Source organism: Rissa tridactyla, chromosome 22 (genome assembly GCF_028500815.1).
Source record: "Rissa tridactyla isolate bRisTri1 chromosome 22, bRisTri1.patW.cur.20221130, whole genome shotgun sequence".
NCBI classification, from domain to species: Eukaryota; Metazoa; Chordata; class Aves; order Charadriiformes; family Laridae; genus Rissa; species Rissa tridactyla.
The window spans coordinates 149,933-171,647 of NC_071487.1; the positions used below are offsets into that span (position 1 = coordinate 149,933).

The 21,715-nt window shown below is 65.1% G+C and overlaps 1 protein-coding gene across 6 annotated transcripts; it reads right to left on the reverse strand.

Moving 5' to 3' along the window:
- Nucleotides 1-747: 747 nt before the first annotated feature.
- On the reverse strand, nucleotides 748-21,429 carry SEMA6B (semaphorin 6B). 6 transcript variants are annotated; one of them, XM_054181849.1, is made up of 17 exons: nucleotides 21,326-21,429; nucleotides 8,412-8,560; nucleotides 8,049-8,178; nucleotides 7,690-7,750; nucleotides 7,532-7,594; nucleotides 7,042-7,143; nucleotides 6,813-6,903; nucleotides 6,606-6,725; nucleotides 6,414-6,502; nucleotides 6,090-6,307; nucleotides 5,833-5,964; nucleotides 5,112-5,261; nucleotides 4,040-4,234; nucleotides 3,226-3,366; nucleotides 2,888-2,965; nucleotides 2,633-2,691; nucleotides 748-2,530 (listed from the first exon to the last, which is right to left on the reverse strand). In XM_054181849.1, the coding sequence occupies exons 2-17, from the start codon at nucleotides 8,524-8,526 to the stop codon at nucleotides 1,548-1,550; spliced, it is 2,727 nt and encodes a 908-aa protein (XP_054037824.1). In that variant the 5' UTR covers nucleotides 8,527-8,560; nucleotides 21,326-21,429; the 3' UTR covers nucleotides 748-1,547. The 6 variants fall into 6 exon arrangements, with proteins under 6 accessions (XP_054037824.1, XP_054037826.1, XP_054037823.1 ...); XM_054181851.1 differs by lacking the exon at nucleotides 21,326-21,429 and adding an exon at nucleotides 13,556-13,601; XM_054181848.1 differs by lacking the exon at nucleotides 21,326-21,429 and adding an exon at nucleotides 12,664-12,746.
- Between the last annotated feature and the right edge of the window lie 286 nt (nucleotides 21,430-21,715).

The following is a 21,715-nucleotide window of genomic DNA, read 5'->3' on the forward strand; positions in this document are numbered from 1 at the left end:
CAGGGTGCTGGTGTCTGCCGTGTCCCCATTGCACCTCCCCAGCTCTTGGGGAACGCAGCATTGACACCCCCCTTCCACCCTCACCCCTCTCAGATACCCAGGGGACCCCAGCACCTGCTGTGCTGTCGGCAGCACACGGTGCTGTACAAGCCCTGGGGGGAGCTGATGCACAGCATGACATGGGTGCTGGGGAGCAGTGGGACCCTGTGTCGCACCCACTGCCTGCGTGGCAAAGCCCCCATGAGCCCCCCCCCGCCCCTGTGGCTGGTGGCCACTGCAGGCTGAGCATGGAGGAGCTCGTTGCATGGGAGAGGGGATGGTAGTATGGCAGTGGATGGGTGCAGGGCTGGAGTGGGAGGGTACCCGGGGCGGGGGGAGTGAGCACCAAGGCGGGGGGGTGCGCGGGGAGGGTGGGGGTGCATGTGTGAGTGCAGCAGATGCACATGTGCCCACGGAGGGGGGTGAGTGCATGGAGACACGCATGGCATGTTGGGGGGGGGTGTCCCCACATGAGGACTTTGCACACCAGATGCCCATGTCCCCCCCACCAGCAGCACCCCCTGCCCAGCCCCAGCTGCTGCCGCCTCCCGAGGCTGGGGGGTCCCAGGGCAAGGCGGGGTGTAAGAAGGTGCCGAGGCAGCAGTGGGGGAGTTGCCTCCAGTAAACGGGCATTTATTGGGGCCGCGGGGTACAGACCGCGGGCGGCCGCATGCATGGCCGCTGGGGGGGGGGGGGGGGGGGCGCCCGCCACCCCCCACCCTATTTACAGCCTGCCACCCCCCCCGGGGACCTGCCCCCCCAGGGCCAGGCAGGGGTGGCACCGAAAGGGCACCCTTTGCCAGCAGAGAGTGGGTTCGGTGGGGAACCCTCCCCAGCCCCAGCGGTGCCCCCACATCACGGCTGTGCTTTCCAGGAGGGAGGAGTGGGGGGGCATGGACAAGGGCCCCCCACCCCCCCAAGCTGGCACTGGGCAGGGGTGACCCCAGGCCGGGGGGGATGAGTGTGCCCCATCCCCAGGTAACACAAGTATTTGCCCCCCCCCCCCATCCCCCTGCACCCCAAATGTTCACCATGTCCCATCACCACAACCAACACAACCCTGGTGGCACCCCCCTGGCCAGGTGTCCCCGGGGTGCTGGCAGCACCCACAAGCCCCCCCAAGTGCAGCTGATGGGTCCGAGGGGCTGCGGGGCTGGGGGGGGCACAGCCCTGCTCCGCCTCAGCAGGGTCCGTGTCTGTGCGTCCATCCTGCTGCCTCCCAGGGATCCCCCTCCCAGGGTTCCATGGTCCCTGGGTCCAGCCTGGGGAGGGGACCGGATGGATGGACCCCCCAGGATCAAGCAGCCGGAGCGCGGGGCACTGCCCCATGCCAATCGCGGCCAGCTCCAAACCCTACTTGGGGACACCCAGGGGGTGTCTGTCCTCCTGACCCATGCAGCATCTCACCCCATGCCTGCAGCTCCTGCCTGGCCACCCCTCCCTGTCCCCAGGGAGCCGGTGGGGGACCCCATGGGTACCCTGGGTGGGGGGACACACATGGTGGGACCCTATTTTCCCGAGGGAGTCCGCTCCACACCGTAGCGCAGGAGGTGGTGCAGGTCCGTCAGTGCCCGGGGGGGCCCAGCGCTGGCTGCCCGGGGTGCTGTGCCGTGTTGCCCGTAACTGCCCCCCGACGCCTCGCCGCTGTTGAACGTGTGGTTCCTCTTGAGGTGGGCGCCAGGGCGGCCCGTGCCATTGTTGGCGTTGAAGTTCAGCTGCTCGGGGTGCCAGGGTGGCCCCTCAGTAAAGTCTCCCCCCTCCCCGCCCGGTGCCGAAACCACCCGTCGGCGATCGGGGCTGGGGTGCGGCGTGCTGGCGAAGTCACCGTAGGAGCTGCGGGGTGGGCGGCGGGTGCCAGCAGGTGCGTGCTGCCGGGTGTGGGGACCCTCCTGGGGGTCCCGACCCCAATGCCCATCACCCGAGGAGTCGCTGAGTTCGGCTTCCAGCTCCTGGTCCACCAGGATGGCGTGGCAGGAGAGGGGGATGCCGCGAGCCGAGCGGCCGGAGCCAGCACGCAGCCGACCGGCACCAGCAGTGCCGGATCCACCGGGGTCCCGCAAGGCGGCGTTGATGATGTTATGACTCTGCTCCCAGGTGCAGTTTTGGAGGGCACCAGGGCAGCGTTTCTGCTGCAACGGGGTCTGCTCTGGCGTGGGCAGGACCCCCGAGTCCAGGTCGTGTTGGGTGACCTTCCCCAACTCCTTGGGCCAACCATTGGGCATCAGCGGGGCCAGCAAGGCGCCGGGTTGCCCGCCACGCGCCCGCCGCTCGCCCAGCCGGCTGACGCTCACCACCGACTCGCTGTGTGCCAGGATGGTCTCCTTGTCCTTGCGGCGGGCCAGCTCCTTGCGGTCCCGGTGGCCGATGAACCAGCAGACGCTGAAGCCGGAGATGACGGCGCCGATGACGAAGGCTGCTACGGAGGAGATCACCAACAGGTTCACCGATACCAGCCCGTCCGGCTCGTCCACAAAGCTCTCCGTCACCAGCCCTGGGTGATGGCGGGGGGACACATACGTCAGGGGATGGCTGCAGTGGGAGTCTGGTGGTGCTACTGCCATGTCCCCAAGCCCCATCCCTGCCCCGCACTCACCCTCGCACTCGCCCAGGTGGGACGTGCTGCTGCCGGCGATGTCCTGCTCGAAAGCCACCCTGGGGGAGTGCAAATTCGGGGGGGGGTCAGCCGGTCCCTAATAGCCTGGCAGAGGGCTCCCAGCTTGCTTCAGCAAGCAATGAGTTTGCTCTGTCTCAGAGGTAAGGGTAGGGGGTTGCAGGAGCCAATGCTCTCTGGGGATCCCCTGAGACTGTGTCCCCTGGCCTTTTTGCCCCCCGGGCCTGGCAGCGTTACCTGGGGCTGGGCTCCAGGAAAACACAGGAGCCCTCGGGTGTCCAGCCGCAGTAGGGGTCCCGGCTCCCGAGGCAGTTCCTGGCAGGGAGCAGAGACATCAGGATCAGGCCCAACATGGCGGGGGATATGACACCCCAGACTCCCACGAGGGACCCTGACCCCGTGCCACGCCATGCCTCAGTTTCCCTTGGCCATGCTCCCAGCCATGCTGAGTCCTTCGCAGCTGGAACCCAGCACAGGGCAAATTCCTGGGATGTGAAGGTAACCCCTCCCTGCTCTTTGTGTGCCCCCCGGCTCAGCAAGCCACACCGGGGGGCAGCTGAGACCGGCACACTCACCTCATGCAGCCTGAGTGCTGCTGGCAGCGAGCCACCGGCACCCTGGCCACACACGGGGGGAAGGCCAGCAGCAGGGACCCCGCTGCCTTGTCCAGCTCCAGCCCCAGGAGCCGCCGCTCATCCTCTGTGTCCCGGCCACACCTGGGGATGGGGCACAGCTCAGCGTGGCTCTGGCCCTGGTCCATGCCTGCCCACCATGGAGCCAGCCCAAGTGTAGGCTGGTCCAAAGGAGGGCATGTCACCCATTCCCCTCACCCACCCCTTGCATCCCTCTGACCCATCCCCTCCAACCATCCATCCATCTTATCCATCCATCCATCCATCCATCCATCCATCCCTCCCTCCCTCCCTCCCTCCCTCCCCAACCACCTCATTCATCCTCCCCTGTCATCTTGCAACTGCCAATCAATCCCTCCCTAAACATCTCATCCATCCATCCACCCATCAATCCAACCACCTCTCATCCATCCAGCTCTCCAACCACTCATCCACCCATCCATCCAACCAGTCACTCACCCACCCACCTGCCTACTCACCCACCTGCCCACCCATCCATTCACCCACCCATCCAACCACTCATCCGCCCATCAATCCATCCATCCATCCATCCATCCATCCATCCATCCATCCATCCATCCATCCACACACACATCCATCCATCCATCCACCCACCCATCCATCCATTCACCCACTCTCCATCCATCCATCTATCCATCCATCCCTCCATCCGTCCACCCATCCATCCATCCATACACACACATATCTGACCACCCCGACTCACCCTTCCCCTCCCTCCCAGCACTCCAGCACCCACCTCCCAGGCTGGTAGGTCTCAAACTCCTCCAGGAAGACGCTCTGGCTGCCGGGGGGGACGGGTGCGGGGCTGGTGCTGGCGTTGGGCTGGATGAGGAACTTGAGGACGGTGCCTGTGCTGGAGCCCAGGAAGACCACGGTGTGGTTGCCCCACGGCCCCGCTGCATTGTCCACCACGATCTTGCGGAGCTGGTACCTGCGTGATGTGAGCAGAGCAGGCGTTGGGGTGTGTGGGAGCCTGCGTGTCCCCAGGGAGGGGGAACCTGAGGCAGGATGGGGGGCCTGGGACCCTCCCTGGGGATGGACAGGCTGTGGCTGGCCCAGAGCACGGAGTCCCCAGCGAGCGCGAGGGGTCGTGCAGATCCCGGATGGAAACTAGTCCAGATCCCAGCCAGGACCCAGCCCAGGTCCCACCCAGGAACCAGCCAGATCCATCCCAGATCCCACCCATGATCCATCCCAGATCCTGCCTGGACCCAGCCTGGATTCCACCCAGATCCCCACCGGGACCCAGCTCAGATCCCACCAAGGAACCACCCCAGATCCTCCCAGTCCCTTGACAGGATCCTAGCTGGTCCCCATCCCCACATCCCCATCCTCAGCCTCAAGTCCCCATCCCAGCCCTGCATCCCTGTCCCCACCCTTGTGTCCCCTTCCCAGCTTTGTGTCCCCATCCCAGCCTCACGGCCCCGTCCCCAACCCTGTGGCCCCGTCCCCAGCCCCACATGCTCATCCCCAGCGTCGTGTCCCTGTCTCCAGCCCTGTGTCCCCGTCCCCAGTCCCACACGCGCCCCAGCTGCCCTGCCGGCGGGAGGCTACGGCCCGAGAGCGCTGCTTGATTAATTCCCCATCAAGCAGCAATTAAGGCAGATTTAATTAGGACGAGACGATCTTGACTGCAAAGTTTATGAGATTTATCAGGTCTCCTGGCGGTCTCCTTTGCACATGCATGCAAGGGCGGTGGGAGAGACTCTGGCCAGCACCCCCCAGTTCCCCCAGCACCCCCCAGTCCTCCCAGCACCCCCCAGTCCCCTCAGCCCCTCCCCAGGACGGATCCTGCCCTGGGCGCTCACCGGCTCATGGTGCGGAGGATCCAGGGCGCGTTGCCCAGGGACGGCACCGCCTCGTCCATCAGCGGGTGCGTCTTGACAAAGTTGAGGATCTCATCGGGGAAGGTGCTGGAGGAGTTGTAGCGCATCCCCGGGGACGCGCAGCACCCGGGCCTGCGGCCATGGTGGCACAGCTCAGCGTCCCCACAGCCACACTGGCCCTGTCCCCAGCCCCGCCTGTCCCCAAACCTGCCACCACCAGCCCTGCCTGTCACCAGCCCTATCCCCAGCCCAGCTGGTACTAGCCCTGGCTGTCACTGTTCCTGTCCCCATCCCCTCTACCCTTCCCGCTGGTGTCAGACCTGTCCCTGTCCCCATCATCATCATCCCTGTCCCCATTCCCATCCCTGTCCCCATCATCATCATCCCTGTCCCCATCCCCATCCCTGTCCCCGTCCCCATCCCTGATGATGTCCCCATCATCATCCCCGTCCCCATCCCCATCCCTGTCCCCACCCTCCCTGCAGTTAACAGCCCTGATCATTCCTGTCCCCGTCCCTGTCCCTGTTCCCATTCCTGTCCCCGTCCCCATCCCTGCCCCTATGCCTACTTCCATCACTCTCCCTGTGGGTACCAGACCTGGCTGTCCCTGTCCCCATCCCTGTCCCCACCTCCATCCCCATGCCCCTTCCTGCAGGTCCCAGCCTGGCTGTCCCCATCCCTGTCCCCACAGCAGGTCACTCACCGGGGCTTCGGCACCATGTCCTCGGGCACAGGTGTCCAGATGGACTCAGGCGATTTCTGCTCCCGGAAACGTCCCTCGAAGACGGCGGCCACTTGCGTCATGTCGAAGGCACAGACGGCCGAGCCAGGGATGCTGGGGGGACATGGGCACAGGTTGAACACCTCAACCTGTCCCCCATGGCCCCCATGGCCACTGGGGCGCACAGAGGGGTCCCAGCCCAGCCTCACGGGTCTCGGTGGGGCACAAGAGGGTCCGACCTGTTCGCAGGCGTGGAGAAGACGGCCAGCACCACAGGGCGTCCGTCCAGCTCCAGGATGTCCGTCACGGCTTGGATGACATTGAAGTAGAAATGCGAATCACCCGGCACGGAGCAGTTGAGCCGGGCCTTGAGGAAGGAGGTCCACTGCTTCTCCAGCACCCGCTGTGAGCCCCCCATGTCGTTCTTGCACACCCGGGCCACCCGTGACACCACCACCTATGGGATGGACACCCATCACCAGCTGGTACCCAACCCTGATGACAGTCCCCTTGTCCCCATTTCCACTCTGAGTATCTTGGGCCATCACAGGGATGTCCCCCACCTTCTCCAGGTAGTTGAACTCCATGGCAATCTCCCGAAAGAAGAAGTAGACGTGGCTTCTCCATTCCACGGCGTGCACAAAGTAGGGCTCTGTGGGGACAGTGGCAGGGTCAGGGAGGTCCCAGGATGGCATCAAAGGGGACAGGGACCAGTGCTGTGTGGCACATGGTGGGCACCATGCCACAGGGGGCACCTTTGAACCATTTGGAGTCATGTTTGACGGTGCGGAGGGTCGGGCTGTCCCCCAGGCTGCGGTAGATGACAGCGTCGATGGCCAGGAAATCCGTCACCGTGGCAGTGAAGAGCATCCCCCCTGTGCGGGAGAGGGACGTCAGCCGGGCACGGGGCAGGGGACAGCAGGCAGAGAGCCTGGCGAGGTGCCAGCGGTGCCACCACTGACCTGTGAAGAGGGCCACGTTGGCATGCTTGGGGTCATAGGGACACCGGGCCATGCCGCTGATGTTGTCCCCGACGGGCTCCAGAGTGTCCATCTATAGCGGGTGAGACAGGGCCGTGAGCGATGCCATGCAGGCAGGAGCATCCCCTGCCCGCCAGCCACTCGGACACAGCGGGGGTGACACGTGGGGTCCCAGGCGGCCCCGTCCCGGCAGGGGGGTTGGGTGACTCACGCTGTAGTTGGCGCAGACGGGGTTGAAGGCGTTGGTGCCGCAGACGAAGAGCAGGCTCTCATTCCGCACCAGCAGCACCTTGACGAAGTTACGGCACTCTGCCTGCGCCGGTGAGAGGGGACCGTCACCCCTCGGCACCCTGTCCCCACCACCCCACCTCTGGGTGCTGCCACCCACTCCTCCATTGATGTGAGGGTCTGGCTTGGGGGGTGTTTTCACCCCAAAATGGCATTTAAGGGACCTGGAAATTGGATTTCTGGCAGATGCTGGGCCGGGCCTGCTTTGATCCCGAAATAATTAATTACAAACCCAATTATCCAAGTGGCCAATAAATCACAGAGACACAACCGCTGGCAGGGAGCGGGGAGGGAGAGGGTGACACTGAGGGGGGGACACGACAGGGTGGCCTTGTCTGTGTGACACAGGGTGCAGAGGGTGCTCGGTCCCCACCGGGAGGAGTCCCATGAGGTGCAGCCCCCCTGCCCCATACCTCGTGTTTCCCCTTCATCCGGCAGATGCTGATGTCGTGCTGGTTTGAGCGCCACGTCAGCTTCTGGGGGGGCAAGAAAACCCAGCGTGGGGCTGGGGAGAAGCTGGCAGCCCTCCCCGCCCCAGTGTCCCCCCGGCACCTGAGGGCTCGGCACTTACCCGGTGGTAGCGCATCTCGCCGGCACCGGTGGGCTCCAGGCTGACACGGTAGACGTTGTCCCTGGGGACGGCGACACAGGTGTCACCACCCCGCGGGGCACCCCGTGGATGTGCCCCCCAGGGAGGCATGCTGGGGGGGGTGCAGGATCCACTACCACCCCAGTGGGGAGATGTGGGGTGCTGGGGTGGGCGATGAGCATCACTGGGGCAGGGACAGCCATGACGGAGCCCCCCCCCCGAGGAGCCCCATGGCAGATTTTGGGGTGCCGCAGGCGTCACTCCCCAGCAAAGAGGGTTGGGGGGGGTGTTGGGTGCCCACCCCAGTGGGGCAGGAGGTTTTGGGGTGCCGCGGTTCAGACCTCTCCCCGATGAAGAGGGTCCGGTTGACCTTGAGGATGCGCTGGATGTTGAGGCGCTGGGTGCTCCCACCCTCGGGGCCAGCTGGTCGGCTCGTCCCGTGGCCCACGAAGACGGCGTAGTGCTTCACATCTGGGGGAGGACAGGACACATGGGGGGTCACACACTGCCAGGGCACCCCCACCCACCCCAGTTCCCCCAGAGAGCCGGGGCGACTGCCCTCACCCAGCCCTGCCCATGGGTGCCCCCTCCCGCCTTCACTCCAAAGCACCCCAAAACCCCATCCCCTTGCTGAGCCACGTCCCCACCTTGTGCATCAATGCAGCACCCTGACCCCTACCCTGCACCCCCGGGTGGGCACTCACAGTCCTCAGGGGCCACAGCGATGGGGCCGGGCTCCTCGGGGAAGGTGCCGTGAGCCGTCCTCTCTGCCACCAGCAGGAGCAGCAGGACCAGGGGGACGCGGGGTGGTGGCCCCATGGTACCCCCCGCCGCGGGTGGGCACCCACTGCACCTGCGGGAATGGGGAGAGGTGTGTGTGTGGGGCAACACCCACCCGGATGCCTGGGCTCCTTCCCCATTGCGTGACCCACCTGTACCCCAAACCCGTCACCAGTGCTGGGGTCCAGGGGCGGTCTCGGGGGAGGGTGGGGGGGGCTTAAGGCGTCGGTGCTGGGCCAGTGCCAGCGGCGAGGGGCCGGCGTGGGATGCGGCTGGGACTGGTGATAGGGAAGCAAGTCCTTCCCCGGCTGAAGAATTTCAAATATGCTGGGAAAAGCGGCCCCCGCGCCCCCAGCGCCTGCGCGGCTCTGCACTGGGGCTACTGGGCCCAAACTGGGGCTTCGCTGGTGGCTCACCACCAACTAACCATAGGGGAACTGAGCCAGAGCGTGGTGGCATGGTAGGGCTGGGACATGGGTACACAGGGACGCGGGGATATAGGGACACGGGGACACGGGGGAAGCCAGTGAGACTTTTCTCCATCCAAAATGCCATTGGGATAGCTCAGAAAATCCCTGGGGACACACTGGAGCACCATGTGCCACAACACGCCGCCCCCCGCACGGACAGCCCCAATGCCACCTCCACCGTCCCCCCACCGCACTGGGCCACCATCGCTATCCTGCCCCCCATCCCCGTGGGGCAGAGGGGATGGGGGTAGGGCTGGGTAATTAGCAGCCAGGCAGGGATTTAATTGATTATCAATTCTGTGAGAGCAGGGAGCGGGTTCAATTGAACCGTCGCCCTCCTGCTGCTGTGTCCCCTGCGGGGAGCGAGGATGGGTGACATTGCGTGGGGATGGGGGTTGCGGCGCCTGGATGCCGGGCAGCTCCAGTGGGGAGACTCGTCCCTGTCCCCTCTGCAGTGTCACCAGCCCTGGCTGAGAACCAGCACTGTCCCCATCCCGGTCCACCCTGCAGTGTCAGCCTCCAGGGACATCTGACCCCAACCCCACTGTGCCACAGCCCCCAGGGACAACTGGCCCCACCCCCAGGGTGTCACAGACCCCAGGGACACCCAACCCCATCCCCACAGTGTCACATCCCCCAAGAACAACTGACCCCACAGTGTCACAGCCCCCAGGGATGTGTTCCCAGGGGCACAGTGGCCTCCTGGGGACGGCCAAAGCCGTGGGACGGGTCCATGCCTCAGTTTCCCCACCTTCACAAGGAGCAAACAGCACCGCCTCTTATTAATTTTTCTATAAAAATATATATTAAAAGATATATTTCTATAAAAAATAACCGATGGGGGCCTGCAAGGGCCTCAAAGCCCTTGCAACGCCGGTGGCACCACCACAGCCAACGCCAAGAGTAACCCAGAGGTTTGGTGCTGCTGACGAGGAGTGGGATGGGGGGGGATTTTTCCCCCCAAAAGGAGGGAAATGAGCTGGTTTTGGCACAGGCAGCTGCAGGTTTGTCACCCATGGCACACCGTGGGTGACAAACCGGCCAGGATGGGTCCCATCCCCTGGGCAACCAGCCTGAAAATTCCTATTTTTTTAAATCTATTTTTTGTGCCTGAGCTGTTTTCTAAAGGCCATTAACAATTTAATTGCTGTAGTTTAAGCTTCAGAGGCTTTTACCACCTGAGCTGAATTAGGGGGGTTCCTCAAAGCCCCCCCTCCAGCTTTACCTTTAGGGGCTGGTGGGGGCTCCTTGTCTAGCCTCGTTACCCAAACGAGCGATGCCACTTGGGTAACGATGTCCCCACGTTGTAACTCCCCCCTCCACGCTGGGTGACACCAGCAGCATCCAAAACCCACCAAGTTTAAGTGTCCCCAGGCATTGGAGGGAGAGGGGGACCCCAAAAAGCAGCCCAAGGGAAGGGTTCAGCGTATATCAGCCACCTGAGAATCCACCCACGCCGGGTGGGATTTGGGGCGCGGGGTTGTTGCGTTGCAGCCTGGGGTCCCTGTAACCCCAAGCCAGGGGGTCCGGTGTCACCATGTCCGCGCCCCCCCAGCCTGGGTGGTGACAGTGAGCGGGCACGGGGTAACTGGAGCCTCCGGCGACATAAATGCCTGCGATTGTGCGGGCAAAGAAAAGGCAGTGGGGAGGAGGGGGCCAGAGGGGAGGGGGAGCACGGTGGGGGGGGCGGGTGACAAACAGGGACCCATTCACGGTGGTGGCAGAGGAGAGGGGATGGTCACCGTGCGTGTCCCCAAGGCGGCGGTGGGGAAACTGAGGCAGTGGGTGGGGACAGGGTGGCCATGCCGGGGATGCACTGGGTGGTCCGGGGGGGCTTCAGGGTCTCAAGCCCCCATGTCTCTGACACCGCACAGCTGAACATCCTCGGCCATTTCCCTTGTCTTTGTCCCTGCTGCAGCCCCCCCGTGCCTCAGTTTCCCCATTTGAAAGGTCACTCAGCCCTCACCCACTGCACACAACGCTTTTTTTTTCTGGGGGGGTGGGGAGCAGCCACTAACCCTGTCTTTCCCCCCGGCAGCGTCTCCCCAACCCCCAACACAGGGGTGATGGGGCAGGAAGGGGGAGCAGCCCCCCCCCCCCACTTTTTCCCCCCCCGCCATAATTTCTAGGAGCAGTGACCCCGAAGCACAGTGGGGTCCCTGTGACCCCGAAGAGGGGTCTGCCAGCACACACCCCCCGCCTGCCGGGGAGGGGGGACACGCTGCCCCCATTCCCCTCCCGGGGATGGGAGCCCTTCCCTGTGGTGGGGTACGGCTCCTGCCCCCCCCCGCCCCCGGCACCGGGCTCTGCCCACCTGAGCTCCACCGGCCACCTCTGCTGGCCCTATGGCACGGCCACCGCTGTCCCCACCGCTCCAAGGGGGGGTCCCCGACGCCTGGGTCCCATAGCTGGGGGTGAGTGTCCCCCCCTTCTCAGGACGCCCCGACGGTGCTGGGGGCTCCGGCGTCCCGAAAGTGGCTCAGCTGTCACATAACCCCCCCGCAGGGACCCCCGGGGGAGGGGGGCCCGCGCCCCCCACCAGCGCCAGGTGGGAAGGTAGGGCTGATGTCACCGTAACTGGAGCCACCAACCCCCCTGGCAGCTGTCACCGCAGCCGGGGACCCGGGGGGGGGTGGCCACCCATGGGACCCCCCGAGCGGCACCACAGTCCCGTCCCCCTCATCCTCACCAGCCATCACCGCACCCGGAGCTGATCCCAGTTCATTCCCATGGGATCCCAGATTCCACCCGCCCCGGCTCAGCCTCACAACAGAAACCCGTTAGAAAGGGGGGACACACTGGGAAATGGGGGGGTACACCGGGAAAGGGGTGGAACACCTGGAAAGGGTGGGGGACACTAGGAAATGAAGGGAACGCCAGCCCTGAAATCCCTTAAAATACAACTTTTTTTAGGAATACCAGCAGCAGTGGTCCAGCACGACCAGCCACCAGCCCCTAATTAATCAGGGTCGTTATCAGGCATTTGACAATGTATGGGGGGGGGGGGTGTTACGGTATTATCTCAATATCTAAATAAATCCCTTCCCTTTTCACAGGGCTAATGCCAGATTTATTTGCTGTTTGGGGTGATTTCCTTCAGAAAGTACCCAGCGCCAATAAGCAACCAGCAATTAGATATGCTAATGAGGCCCTTATAAGCAGCATTAAGGAAAATGCGCCCCCTCCACTCACCAGCCCCCCAAAATGCGGGTCCCCAGAGCATCCCTTGCTCTGGGCGGTCACATGGGGGGTTCCCCCCATTGCCACAGGGGGGGTTTGGGGGTCACACCGAAATGGCTGTGGGGAGCCCCCCCCAACCCAGCTGCTGCCACCGCCAGGGTGGGGGGGGCTCAGCCCCCCCCCCCCCCCCCCCCGGGTTTCCGTTCCGGGGCCGGTTCAGATGGCAGAGCCAGGAAGCAGCTGTCCCCACGGCGGGGACAGAGCAAATGTCACCCCGGCCACCTGGCACTGCGGGCTGGCCCTGGCCCTGTCCCCTGCCACCGTGTCCCCCCTCCCTCCACCAAGCAGCACCTCCCGGGGGGTGCAGCAGGCAGTTAGCACCCCCAGAGCTGGGGGGGTGCCAAGAGGGTGGGTGGGACCCCAGCATTAGTGGGGTCCCCATGCGGGTGACAGGGACGGGGGGGCCACTGGCGTGGACACACACACACAGACACACACACACACACACAGAGCACCCACCATTTACCTTGGCGCTTCCACGGCCCCGCCGGCGGCTCAAATGTCCCCCCGGGCCTCCCGCTCCGGTTACCGGCTCCTCTTACAGCTGCCGTTTATAGCCCCTGTCCCTGTCCCTGTCCCCTCCCCAGCACCCACGACCCACCCCCCCCAGTGGGGACCCAGGCGTCTGGGCCCCCCAGGACATCCCCAAGCACCAGGGCGGGTCCGACCCCCCAACACGGGTTCTGGGGATGGTGGGGACCCCGTGGTCACTTTGGGTGGCTTTGTCCCTGCACTCGTCACCCACCGCGATCCCCAGGGGTGACATGAGCCACTGGGTGCTGTCAGCACCTTTGACACCCACTGGGTGACACCCATGGGTGCTGCGTGACCCTGGCACATCCCCTCCGCCACGCCTGGGCTGGTGGCCGGCCAGAGCTGCATGGTAATTTGCATATTAAATACATACTCATCTGCATATTACGGATGGTTTCCTATCAAGAAGGTGTCACGCTTCATGCCAAAATAAACCCCATGGAGGGGACAGGGTGGCAGGCAGGGGCACCCCAGGATGCTGTCCCCCCCAGTTCACAGCCGTTGTCCCCTGTCCCCAAGCACATGGCTGCCCTGTTCCCTCCCCTTCCCCATTCACAGCCCTTGTCCCCTGTCCCCCCCCAGGCACATGGATCCTCTTGTCCTGCTGGTTCCCCCAAGGCACTTGTCCCTACAGATACCGATCCCCCCATGGCCCTCCTGTCCCCGCAAAGACAGTCACCCCCCGTGTCCCCAAGGGCACTCATTCTCTTGTCCCCAAAAGCTCTCATCCTCACATGTCCCTCCTGCCCCTCCAAGACAGCCATCCCCATTGTCCCCCTTGTCCCCAGAGTCACACATCCCCCCTTGTACCCAAAGGCACTCACCCCCCTCGTCCTTTCTGGTCTCCTGTGCCACCCCAGAGGCTCTGCACCCTCGCTGGGTCCCCTTGGGCTGCCAAGTGTCACCCTGGCACACTGCTTGGGCACCCGCATGGCCCTGGGGCCACCCTGGCTGTGGGCGGCCGCAGTCAGGTCCCGCCGGCAGGAGCAGGTCCGGCCACCCTGAGTCACCGCTTCCAGCCTCCTGCCTCAGTTTCCCCTCAGCATAGGAACGGGGAGCCCCCTGCTCCCAGCCGGAGTCTGGCCACTGCTCCACAGACCTCCCCTGTGCACCCCAGGGTGCCCTGTCCCCAGGGAGCCCCTATCCCCAGGGAGCCCATGTCCCCAGGGAACCCTGTCTCCAAGGAGACCCATGCCCAGGATGCCCCATCCCCAGGGAGCCCATGTTCCCAGGGAGCCCTGTCCTGAGGGTGCCCCATCCCCAGGGAGCCCTGTCCCCAGGTAGCCCCATGCCCAGGGTGCCCCCAGCTCTGGGCTGCCCTGTCCTCAGGGACTCTGGTCCCCCAGGTGTCCCCAGGGTGCCCTGTCCCCGAGTGGGCAGAGGGACACAGAGCTCCTGGTTCAACCCCAACAGGCAAACCCAGCTCCACATGGGAGACCCCACCATCACAAACCTGCCTCTTCACACCCAGCTCCAAGTGGGAACCCTACAGTCACAAACCAGGGCCCGGAGCCCAGGCGGGAGGTTGCCGCACACACCCACACCTGTCAGAAACAGCCCAAAAAAACCCCAAACAACCCCAGTCCTGAGAAAGCAACCCTACAATAACAAACCCACAGACGCCAGCAGCTGGGGAGAGCCAGAGGAGGTGGAGGAGGTGCTGGGGAGGCCAGGAGCAAGCGCTCAACCCCTCAGCCTGCTCATTTTTTAAACCTTAATAAAGTTTAGTTGTTGGTTTTGATGGTTTTATTTCCATTCCGGGCTCCCCCGCGCCAGCTGCGCTCGGCTGCTCTGCTCCGGCCGGGAAAACGGGGCTTTTAATTGCTCCAAGCCTGGGCGCCAGCGCCTCGAGTTCAGATTTCTACGCTCCAAAACACTTATTTGTAGTTAAATAAGATGAAATATCCTGCCTGCTTGGTGAAACAGCGCGGTGCCGGGGGGCGAGGGGTGCAGGTGGGCGCTGGGGAGGGTTGCAGCTCTCAGGGACTCCGCTGTGCCACCGTCCCCAGCATCACGCAGTCCCTGAGGTGATGGTGGCCCCGGAGCTGCCACCCGGGGTGTGTTTCTACCCAGGGCACCCACTCTGTGAAAACCCCTCTCTCTCCCCCGCGCCACCCACCTCCTGGGGACACCAAGGGACGGTGACACCCCTGGGGACAGGAGCCACGGCCACTGCCAGCTCCTGGTGCTGGTGCGTGGGCCATGAAGGGTGACAGCCAATGCCCCCGCTGCCACGAGCCACCAGCACCCCGACACGGGCACACCCCGAGCCCCAGCTGGGCTGTGGGATGCACCGGAGCCAGGGTAGTGTGGGTGCTGGCACTGCGGCACTGCCAGCGTGCGGGATGGGATGTGGGATGTGGGATGTGATGTGGGATGCAGGGCGGGATGCGGGATGCGAGGAGGGATGCAATGTGGGATACAGGATGCAGGCTGGGATGTGGGATGCAGGGTGGGATGTGGGTGGGATATTAGATGCAGGCTGGGATGTGGGATGCAGGCTGGGATGCAGGATACGAGATGGGATGCAGGTTGGGATGCAGGATGCGGGATGGGATGCAGGATACGAGATGGGATGCGGGATAGGATGTGGGATGGGATGCGGGATGCTGGATGGGATTCAGGATGGGATGAGGGATGCAGGATGGGATGCAGGCTGGGATGCGGGATGGGATGCAGGATGAGATGCAGAGTGGGATAGAGGATTCAGGCTGGGATGTGGGTGGGATACTAGATGGGATGCAGGCTCGGATGCGGGATGGGATGGAGGCTAGGATGCAGGCTGGGATGTGGGATGGGATGCGGGATGCTGGATGGGATGCAGGCTGGGATGTGGGGTGGGATGCAGGATGGGATGCAGGCTGGGATGTGGGATGCCAGTGGCGGCGCGGAACAAAGGGCCATTGTTTGCGGACGCGCGCCCAGCGCCGCCGCCCCCGCGCTGGCCGCCTCGCCGGAAGGTCAGGTGTTTCCTCGCTGCCCTCGAAACGGCTCCTTGTTCCCCCGCCAGCGCCGGCAAAGCCCCCTCAGCCGCTGGCACCCACCAGGCCGGCATGGACCCGCTCTCCTCCCCGCCGCCACCGCGTTGCTCCTGGCCACCGGTGCCACAAAGCTTGTGGCAGGACGGGTGATAAAGGTCCCTGTCCCCTGGGTGGCCCCGCCAGATGTGGCGGGTGTCATCTGTGTGTGGGTGTGTGTGCACCATGTGTTGGGTGTGTGTGCAGGTGTTGGCGTGTGCAGCAGATGTCACGTGTGTGCCTGTGTGTGTGTGCATGTGCACCAGCTGTCAGGTGTGTGCAGGTGTCAGCATATGCACCGGCGGGCACACGTGTGCAGGCGTGTGGACACTAGGTGTCACGTGTGTGTGCCCGTGCATGTGCACTGCGTGTCATCTGCGTGCAGGTGTGTGTGCACCATGTGTGACAGCTGTGTAGGTGTTGGTGTGTGCACCAGCTGGCACATGTGTGTGGCAGTGTGCACTGTGTCACGTGTGTGCGGGTGTCAGCATGGGTACCGGCTGTCACGTGTGTGCTGGCGTGTGTACACTACATGTCATATGTGTGCAGGTGTCTGTGCATGGGGTATCACGTGTGTGCAGGTGTCTGTGCACCGGCTGTCATGCGCGTGAGGAGTGTGCAGGGACAGGTGTGCACACAGGGCTCTGTGTGTGCGCATGGGGCTGTTGTGCACCCGTGGGGGTGCACACGTCTGGCGTATGTGTGCATGGGGCTGTCATGTGTGAGCAGCAGCAGCTGTGCGATGACCGGGGTGCTGGGGGTGGGTGGGAGCCGGGCACCCCCCAAGCTGGGCAGGATCGGGCCCCAGGCCGTGCTCCAGGTTGTTCCCAGCACTGACCCCATGCCGCGCCAGCTCAGTCCCTGCGGGTGACACGAAGGACACGGGCCGGGGTTCTCTGCAGCTCCGCACTCTCGACCCGCTGCCCTGGGCAGGATCAGGCCCCACGCAGCGCAGGGCCAGGATGGCTCCTGGCCTCCCAAAGCTCCTTTTTTAATGTTTCCCAATTTCCCGGCACTTTACACCCCTTTCCCTCGGCAGGAGATGATGGACGGGGCTGATAATAAAAGCCAGTTATTTTCCCACTGCCCAAACTGGGCCCGGTCTCTCCAAGGAGCCTGTGGGTGCTCCCACTGCTGCCTCTTCCCATCCCACCCTTCTCCATCGCCTCGGATTTGTTTTCAGTGCTGGGACGGGGGTGGCTGTCACCACCCCCTGTCCCAGTCCCCAACTACCGCAAAGTCACATGCCGTCCCCTACTCCGTGCCTCAGTTTCCCCACCCGATGCCCAAGCACCCCACAAGCATCCACAGCCCCACATCACCCCACCAAGGATTTGACTGCAGCCACCGCTCCCCCAGGGCCACCATGTCCCGCCCCCCCCGCCCAGATCCATCCAGCACCAAACCTGGCACTGAGTTCGGCCGCGGCGCCGCTGGGTTTGATGAGATTATCCCGGCGGGTGGGATTACACAGAGAAGAGCCGGGGATTAGCCACGGCGCATTGGCACGCTGCTGCCACAGCTGTGGCCCACCTCGCCACCCGCGGGCCGAACTGGGCTGAACTGGGAGGAACTGGAACCAAGATGTGACTGCCAAGCCCTGGGGCTGGGGTCCCCTGGGACCTCCTCTGGGGACTGGTGGCTTCACCAGCCGCTCTTTAATTAACCGGGTGCCAGGAACCGGCACAAAGAGACAAGAGGGATCTTTTTTTCCCCTCTTTTTCTTTCTTTCTTTTTTTTTTTTTTTAATTTGACAAAATTGTAATTAAATAGGGAGTAAAATCCTGTTAGCACAAGGCAGCCCCACTGGGATCTCCTCCGTGCCAGACGATCGCTCTCCCTCTCCCTCCTGCCTTTGCGCAGGGAATCGAAACCTTCATCACCCCTTTCAGGGGATGCAAGTGAAGCCCGAAGGTCCCCAGGGACGAGCGGGGAGGTCCCCAGGGCCACCGGGTCCCCTCTGCGGTGGGACTGGGTGCTGCTGGGGATATGGCAGCATCCTTTTGGGTACCACGCTCCGGCAGCCGCCTCCATCTCCATCCTGGGGATGGAGGGATGGGAAGTAGAGATCCTGGAACCCCCGGGATGCGGCACCTGTGATGCTGGTGGCAATCAGATGATGCCGGCAGCTATCGGATGATGTTGGTGGTGATGGGATGTTGCCAGCGGTGATCGGGTGATGCCAACGGCGATCGGGCGCAGACAGGTTAAGCAGGCACCGTGGCACAGGCCAGATGGAACCGGGCTTGTTCTTGGTTTTCTTCACTACTATTTATGTTGCCAGAACGCACACCAGATGCCACCACACCGGCACCGCTGTCAAACCATCCCAACTGGGCCAGTGGCAACCCGCTCACCTGGCACAGCAAGAGGTGCTGGCACCGGGAAAGCCACCGGTAGGAATAACCTCAGAAGGCAACGCCGGGAAATAGATACGGCTGGAGCGGCCCCGGTGCGGGAGATGTACTGAGGGGCCGGCGCAGCTCAGCCCACTGAAAAATTAAATCTCATCCAAACTGGCAGGTTTAATTAAAAATATTCGAGCTTGTCTAAGGATACAAACCGCGTCCGGCACTGCAGCAGGGAGCTGCATCCAGCTGCGGTACCCGGCGAGCATCGTGCCGGCATGGGCCTCGTGGCCAGACTCGGCCCCCCCAGCACCGGCCCGGCAGAGCTGATGGGGAGGGAAGAGTTCTCCCAGGAGCCACTGGTTTAACTGGGAGCCAAACCATCACGTGGCGTGTGCGGAGCGAGGGATGCCGGCTCGGAGGGATGAGGGGGCGTGCGAGGGGGACGGTGACACCCAGCCTGGCACGTCACCACCCTGCCCCGTGACTTCGGGCTCCTGGCAGGGCTTGGTGGGCTGCAAAGCGCCCAAAAACCACCTGGTTTTGGGAGAGCACTGGGGTCCCCGCAGCTGGGGGCAGCTCTGCCACAGGGAGCGGCACACCCACACGCGTGCACACACATGGACACGCACGCACACGCATGCACACGTGTGCACGGCCACCTCCAGCCCGCTGCGGTCACCGAGCGGCGCAGCCCGGTTTTGCCGGTGGCTTTGCTGCTGATGGGGGTTGAATTTGGAGGGGGGGTCCCTTTGTTTATGGGATCGGCGGGGAAAACATCTTGCGAAGCAGCTCCCAGGGGGAGGGCAGAAAGGAGCCGTCTCCCCCGCAGCCGGAACACCGGCTGCACCGGCACCACTGGCGGGGGCTGAGCTGCCCCCAGCATCCTCACAGCCCCAATCCCACCCCGGGTCAGGGACCACCTCCAGCCTCCCCCCATGCACAAAACATCCCCCCTGCTCCCCGCTGCAGCCACGTGCCCCGGTGACAGCGGTGACCCAATTCCCGTGTCACCCCGGGGATGCTGCAAAATGGGCATCGCTGCCTGTGCTCAGCACCCGCTCGGCCCTGGCCCCCAGCACCCAGCGGGGACACGCACCTGCAAACACCCCCCCATGGCTCGGGGAGCAGGGGGGACACGGTGTGACCAGGGTCCTGGCACCCAGGGCCGGATCCTGCACCCCCCAGCTGTGCACGGAGCTGCCTGCCCTCTAGTGTCACCGGTTCCAGCCCTAAATGTGGTTGAAATTGCCGGGGGGACACACACAGAGGGGACCCTCCCGAAGGCAACACACTCCTTCCCCACGGCTGTCTTAGCAGGATGGGACGGGGAGCTCAGCCGTGCGCCCCTCGGAGCAGGATCCGGCCCGGCTGGGGCACCCGCAAAGAGAACGGAGTGGGGCATCGGGGAGGGGCAGTGGTCCCAATGTGACACCATCATCCCCACCTCCGCCAGACACGGGTGACAAGCAGAGGTGGGTGTCCCTGAGGGGGGGGAAACTGAGGCACAGCAAGAGGCAGTGCTCACCCAAGGTCACCCCGAGCCGACGGCACAGCCCCGCAGCCCTCCCCGCTGCTGTGGGGGGTGCTGGGCCCCCCCAAAGCTCCCCATTCCCTCCGGCCCCACGGAGTGGGAGCAGCCGGGGCAGGTGGGGGCTCAGGGGGGCCCAGCACCCCAGCTGCTCTGGGTTATGTGAGAGCAAGGGAGGCCTGGCCTGGGAGGAGTGGGGGGGTGCTGGGGTTGGGGGGTGCCCAGGGCACCCAGCAGTGGGGGCGACCGGGCAGGATTTGGGTTGCGCTTAGCACCTTACACCTCATGTTATTTTAGGGTTGACCCCCCCCTCCAAATTTGCAGTCGGCATGACAGTGCTGAGCCCCAAAAGGGGGACGGGGCCCCCCCAGCCACTGCCTGCACGGGGCTCCACAGCCATGCCCTGACGCTGGGGTGTGCCACCCCCCCCCCATGCTCAGGGGGGGTGCCCCACTTTTGACAGGTCTGCCCCCCTGTTCCTTGTCCCCACCAAGTTACAGATTCAGCGAGATGGAGCCAGGCACCCCCCCAGTTTGTGAGGGCTCTGCCCCCCCAGCCCTCCAGGGTTATTTTTTGGGGGGGGCCTATCGCAACCCCCCCCAGGCTGAGACCTTGCTGCTCCCCTCCGCCCTTTTGGGGGCTGCATTGGACAGGCCCCCCCAGTTCAGTCTCTCTGCCCGCCCCCCCCCAGCCCAGCTGAGGCCGCATGGGGGGGGCACAAAACAGCCCACCTTTTTCCTGCCTCCCCCCAAAAAAAACCAACAAGCCCTGGCTGCTTCCCAAAGTGGCGGCGGAGGCAAAACGGAGCCCGATGAAGCAGGGGCGCCCCCCCCACCATCTCCGTCCTCCCAGCTCCCCCCGACCCCTCCCGCACCTCCCGCCCATCACCGTGTCCCGGGGCTGGGGGGGGGTGTCGGGGTGCCGGTCTGGGGTTCTGACGGGTGGGATGGGGGCGTGGGAGGGGATGGGGGGGTGGGACTGGGTGCTGGGTGGAGGGGGGGGTGCGGGACTGAGGTGCTGTGCGGGGCTCAAGGGTGCGGGGGGTGGGGATCGGGGTGCTGCGTTGGGGAGAGGGGAGCGGGATCGGGATGCTGCGGGGAGAACGGGGTGCTGGGGGGGGACAAGGATGCTGGGGGGGGGGCGTGGGGGTGCAGGATCCGGGTGCGGGAGGGTCTCCGTGGTGCCGGGGGTGCAGGATCGGTGTGCGGGGAGGCTCGCCGGGGTGGGCTGGGGGTGCGGAGGGGTGCCTGGGGTGCCGGAGGGGGCTGCAGGGGGGAGGATGGGGGCGCCGGGGGGCTCCCCAGGAGTGCTCGGGTAGGGATGGGGATGCAGGATGGAGGTTGGGGGGGGGACACGCGGTGCGGGGGGGCCTCAGGGGACAAGGAGGAGGGGGCAGAGGGGTGCGGGTTGGGGGTGCCGAGGGTGCCGGGGGGTGCGGGGGGGGGCCCTCCAGCCCGTGACCCTTCAAGGTTCCGCCCGCTCCGCCCGGAGCCGCTAACAAAAGCGCCGCTTCCCAATGCAGCAGCCTCCGCCGGCGGGAGGGGGGAGGGCTGGGGGGGGCAGCACCCTCCGTTCCCTCCCATCCCCCCCCGGGAGGGGGCAACCGATGGAAGGGGGGGGAATAAACCCGTTGGACCGGACCGCATCGCCGCGGGGGGGGGGGCGGGGGGAGGGAGAGGGCACCCGCCGCGTCCTTACCTCCGCCGTCCCGGGGTGGGGGGGTCCGGGGCTGGGGGCCGCGGGGGAGGGTCCCGGTGCACCGCGCACCTGCGGCCGCCGGCAGCGCGGCTCGGCCCGGCCCCGCTCCGCTCCGCTCCGTTCCGCTGCGCTCCGCCGCCGCGGCGGGAGGCGCCGGGGCACCGGAGCCCGGGCGGGGCGGGGCCGCGGGCGGCGCGGGGGGGGCCGCGGCCGGAGCCGGAGCCGGGCCCGCCCGGTGGATGCGGCTCTACCGGGGCCGCTCCGGCAACAGCGGCGATGGAGGAGCCGCCGCCGCTCCCGGAGCGGCTGCTGCGCCCCCCCCGCCTCGCCCTGCCCCCGCCCCGGGGAGGCGGCCCGGCCCGGCCCGGCCTCGGGGCCCCCCCGCCCCTG

Coding starts and splice junctions, on each gene's coding strand:
- SEMA6B (XM_054181849.1), bottom strand. CDS start 8,526: ATGGGGCCACCACCCCGCGTCCCCCTGGTCCTGCTGCTCCTGCTGGTG. Junction 8,179..8,411: donor CGCTGTGGCCCCTGAGGACT/GTGAGTGCCCAC, acceptor GTCCTCCCCCAG/ATGTGAAGCACTACGCCGTC. Junction 6,308..6,413: donor AGTTCAACTACCTGGAGAAG/GTGGGGGACATC, acceptor TCCATCCCATAG/GTGGTGGTGTCACGGGTGGC.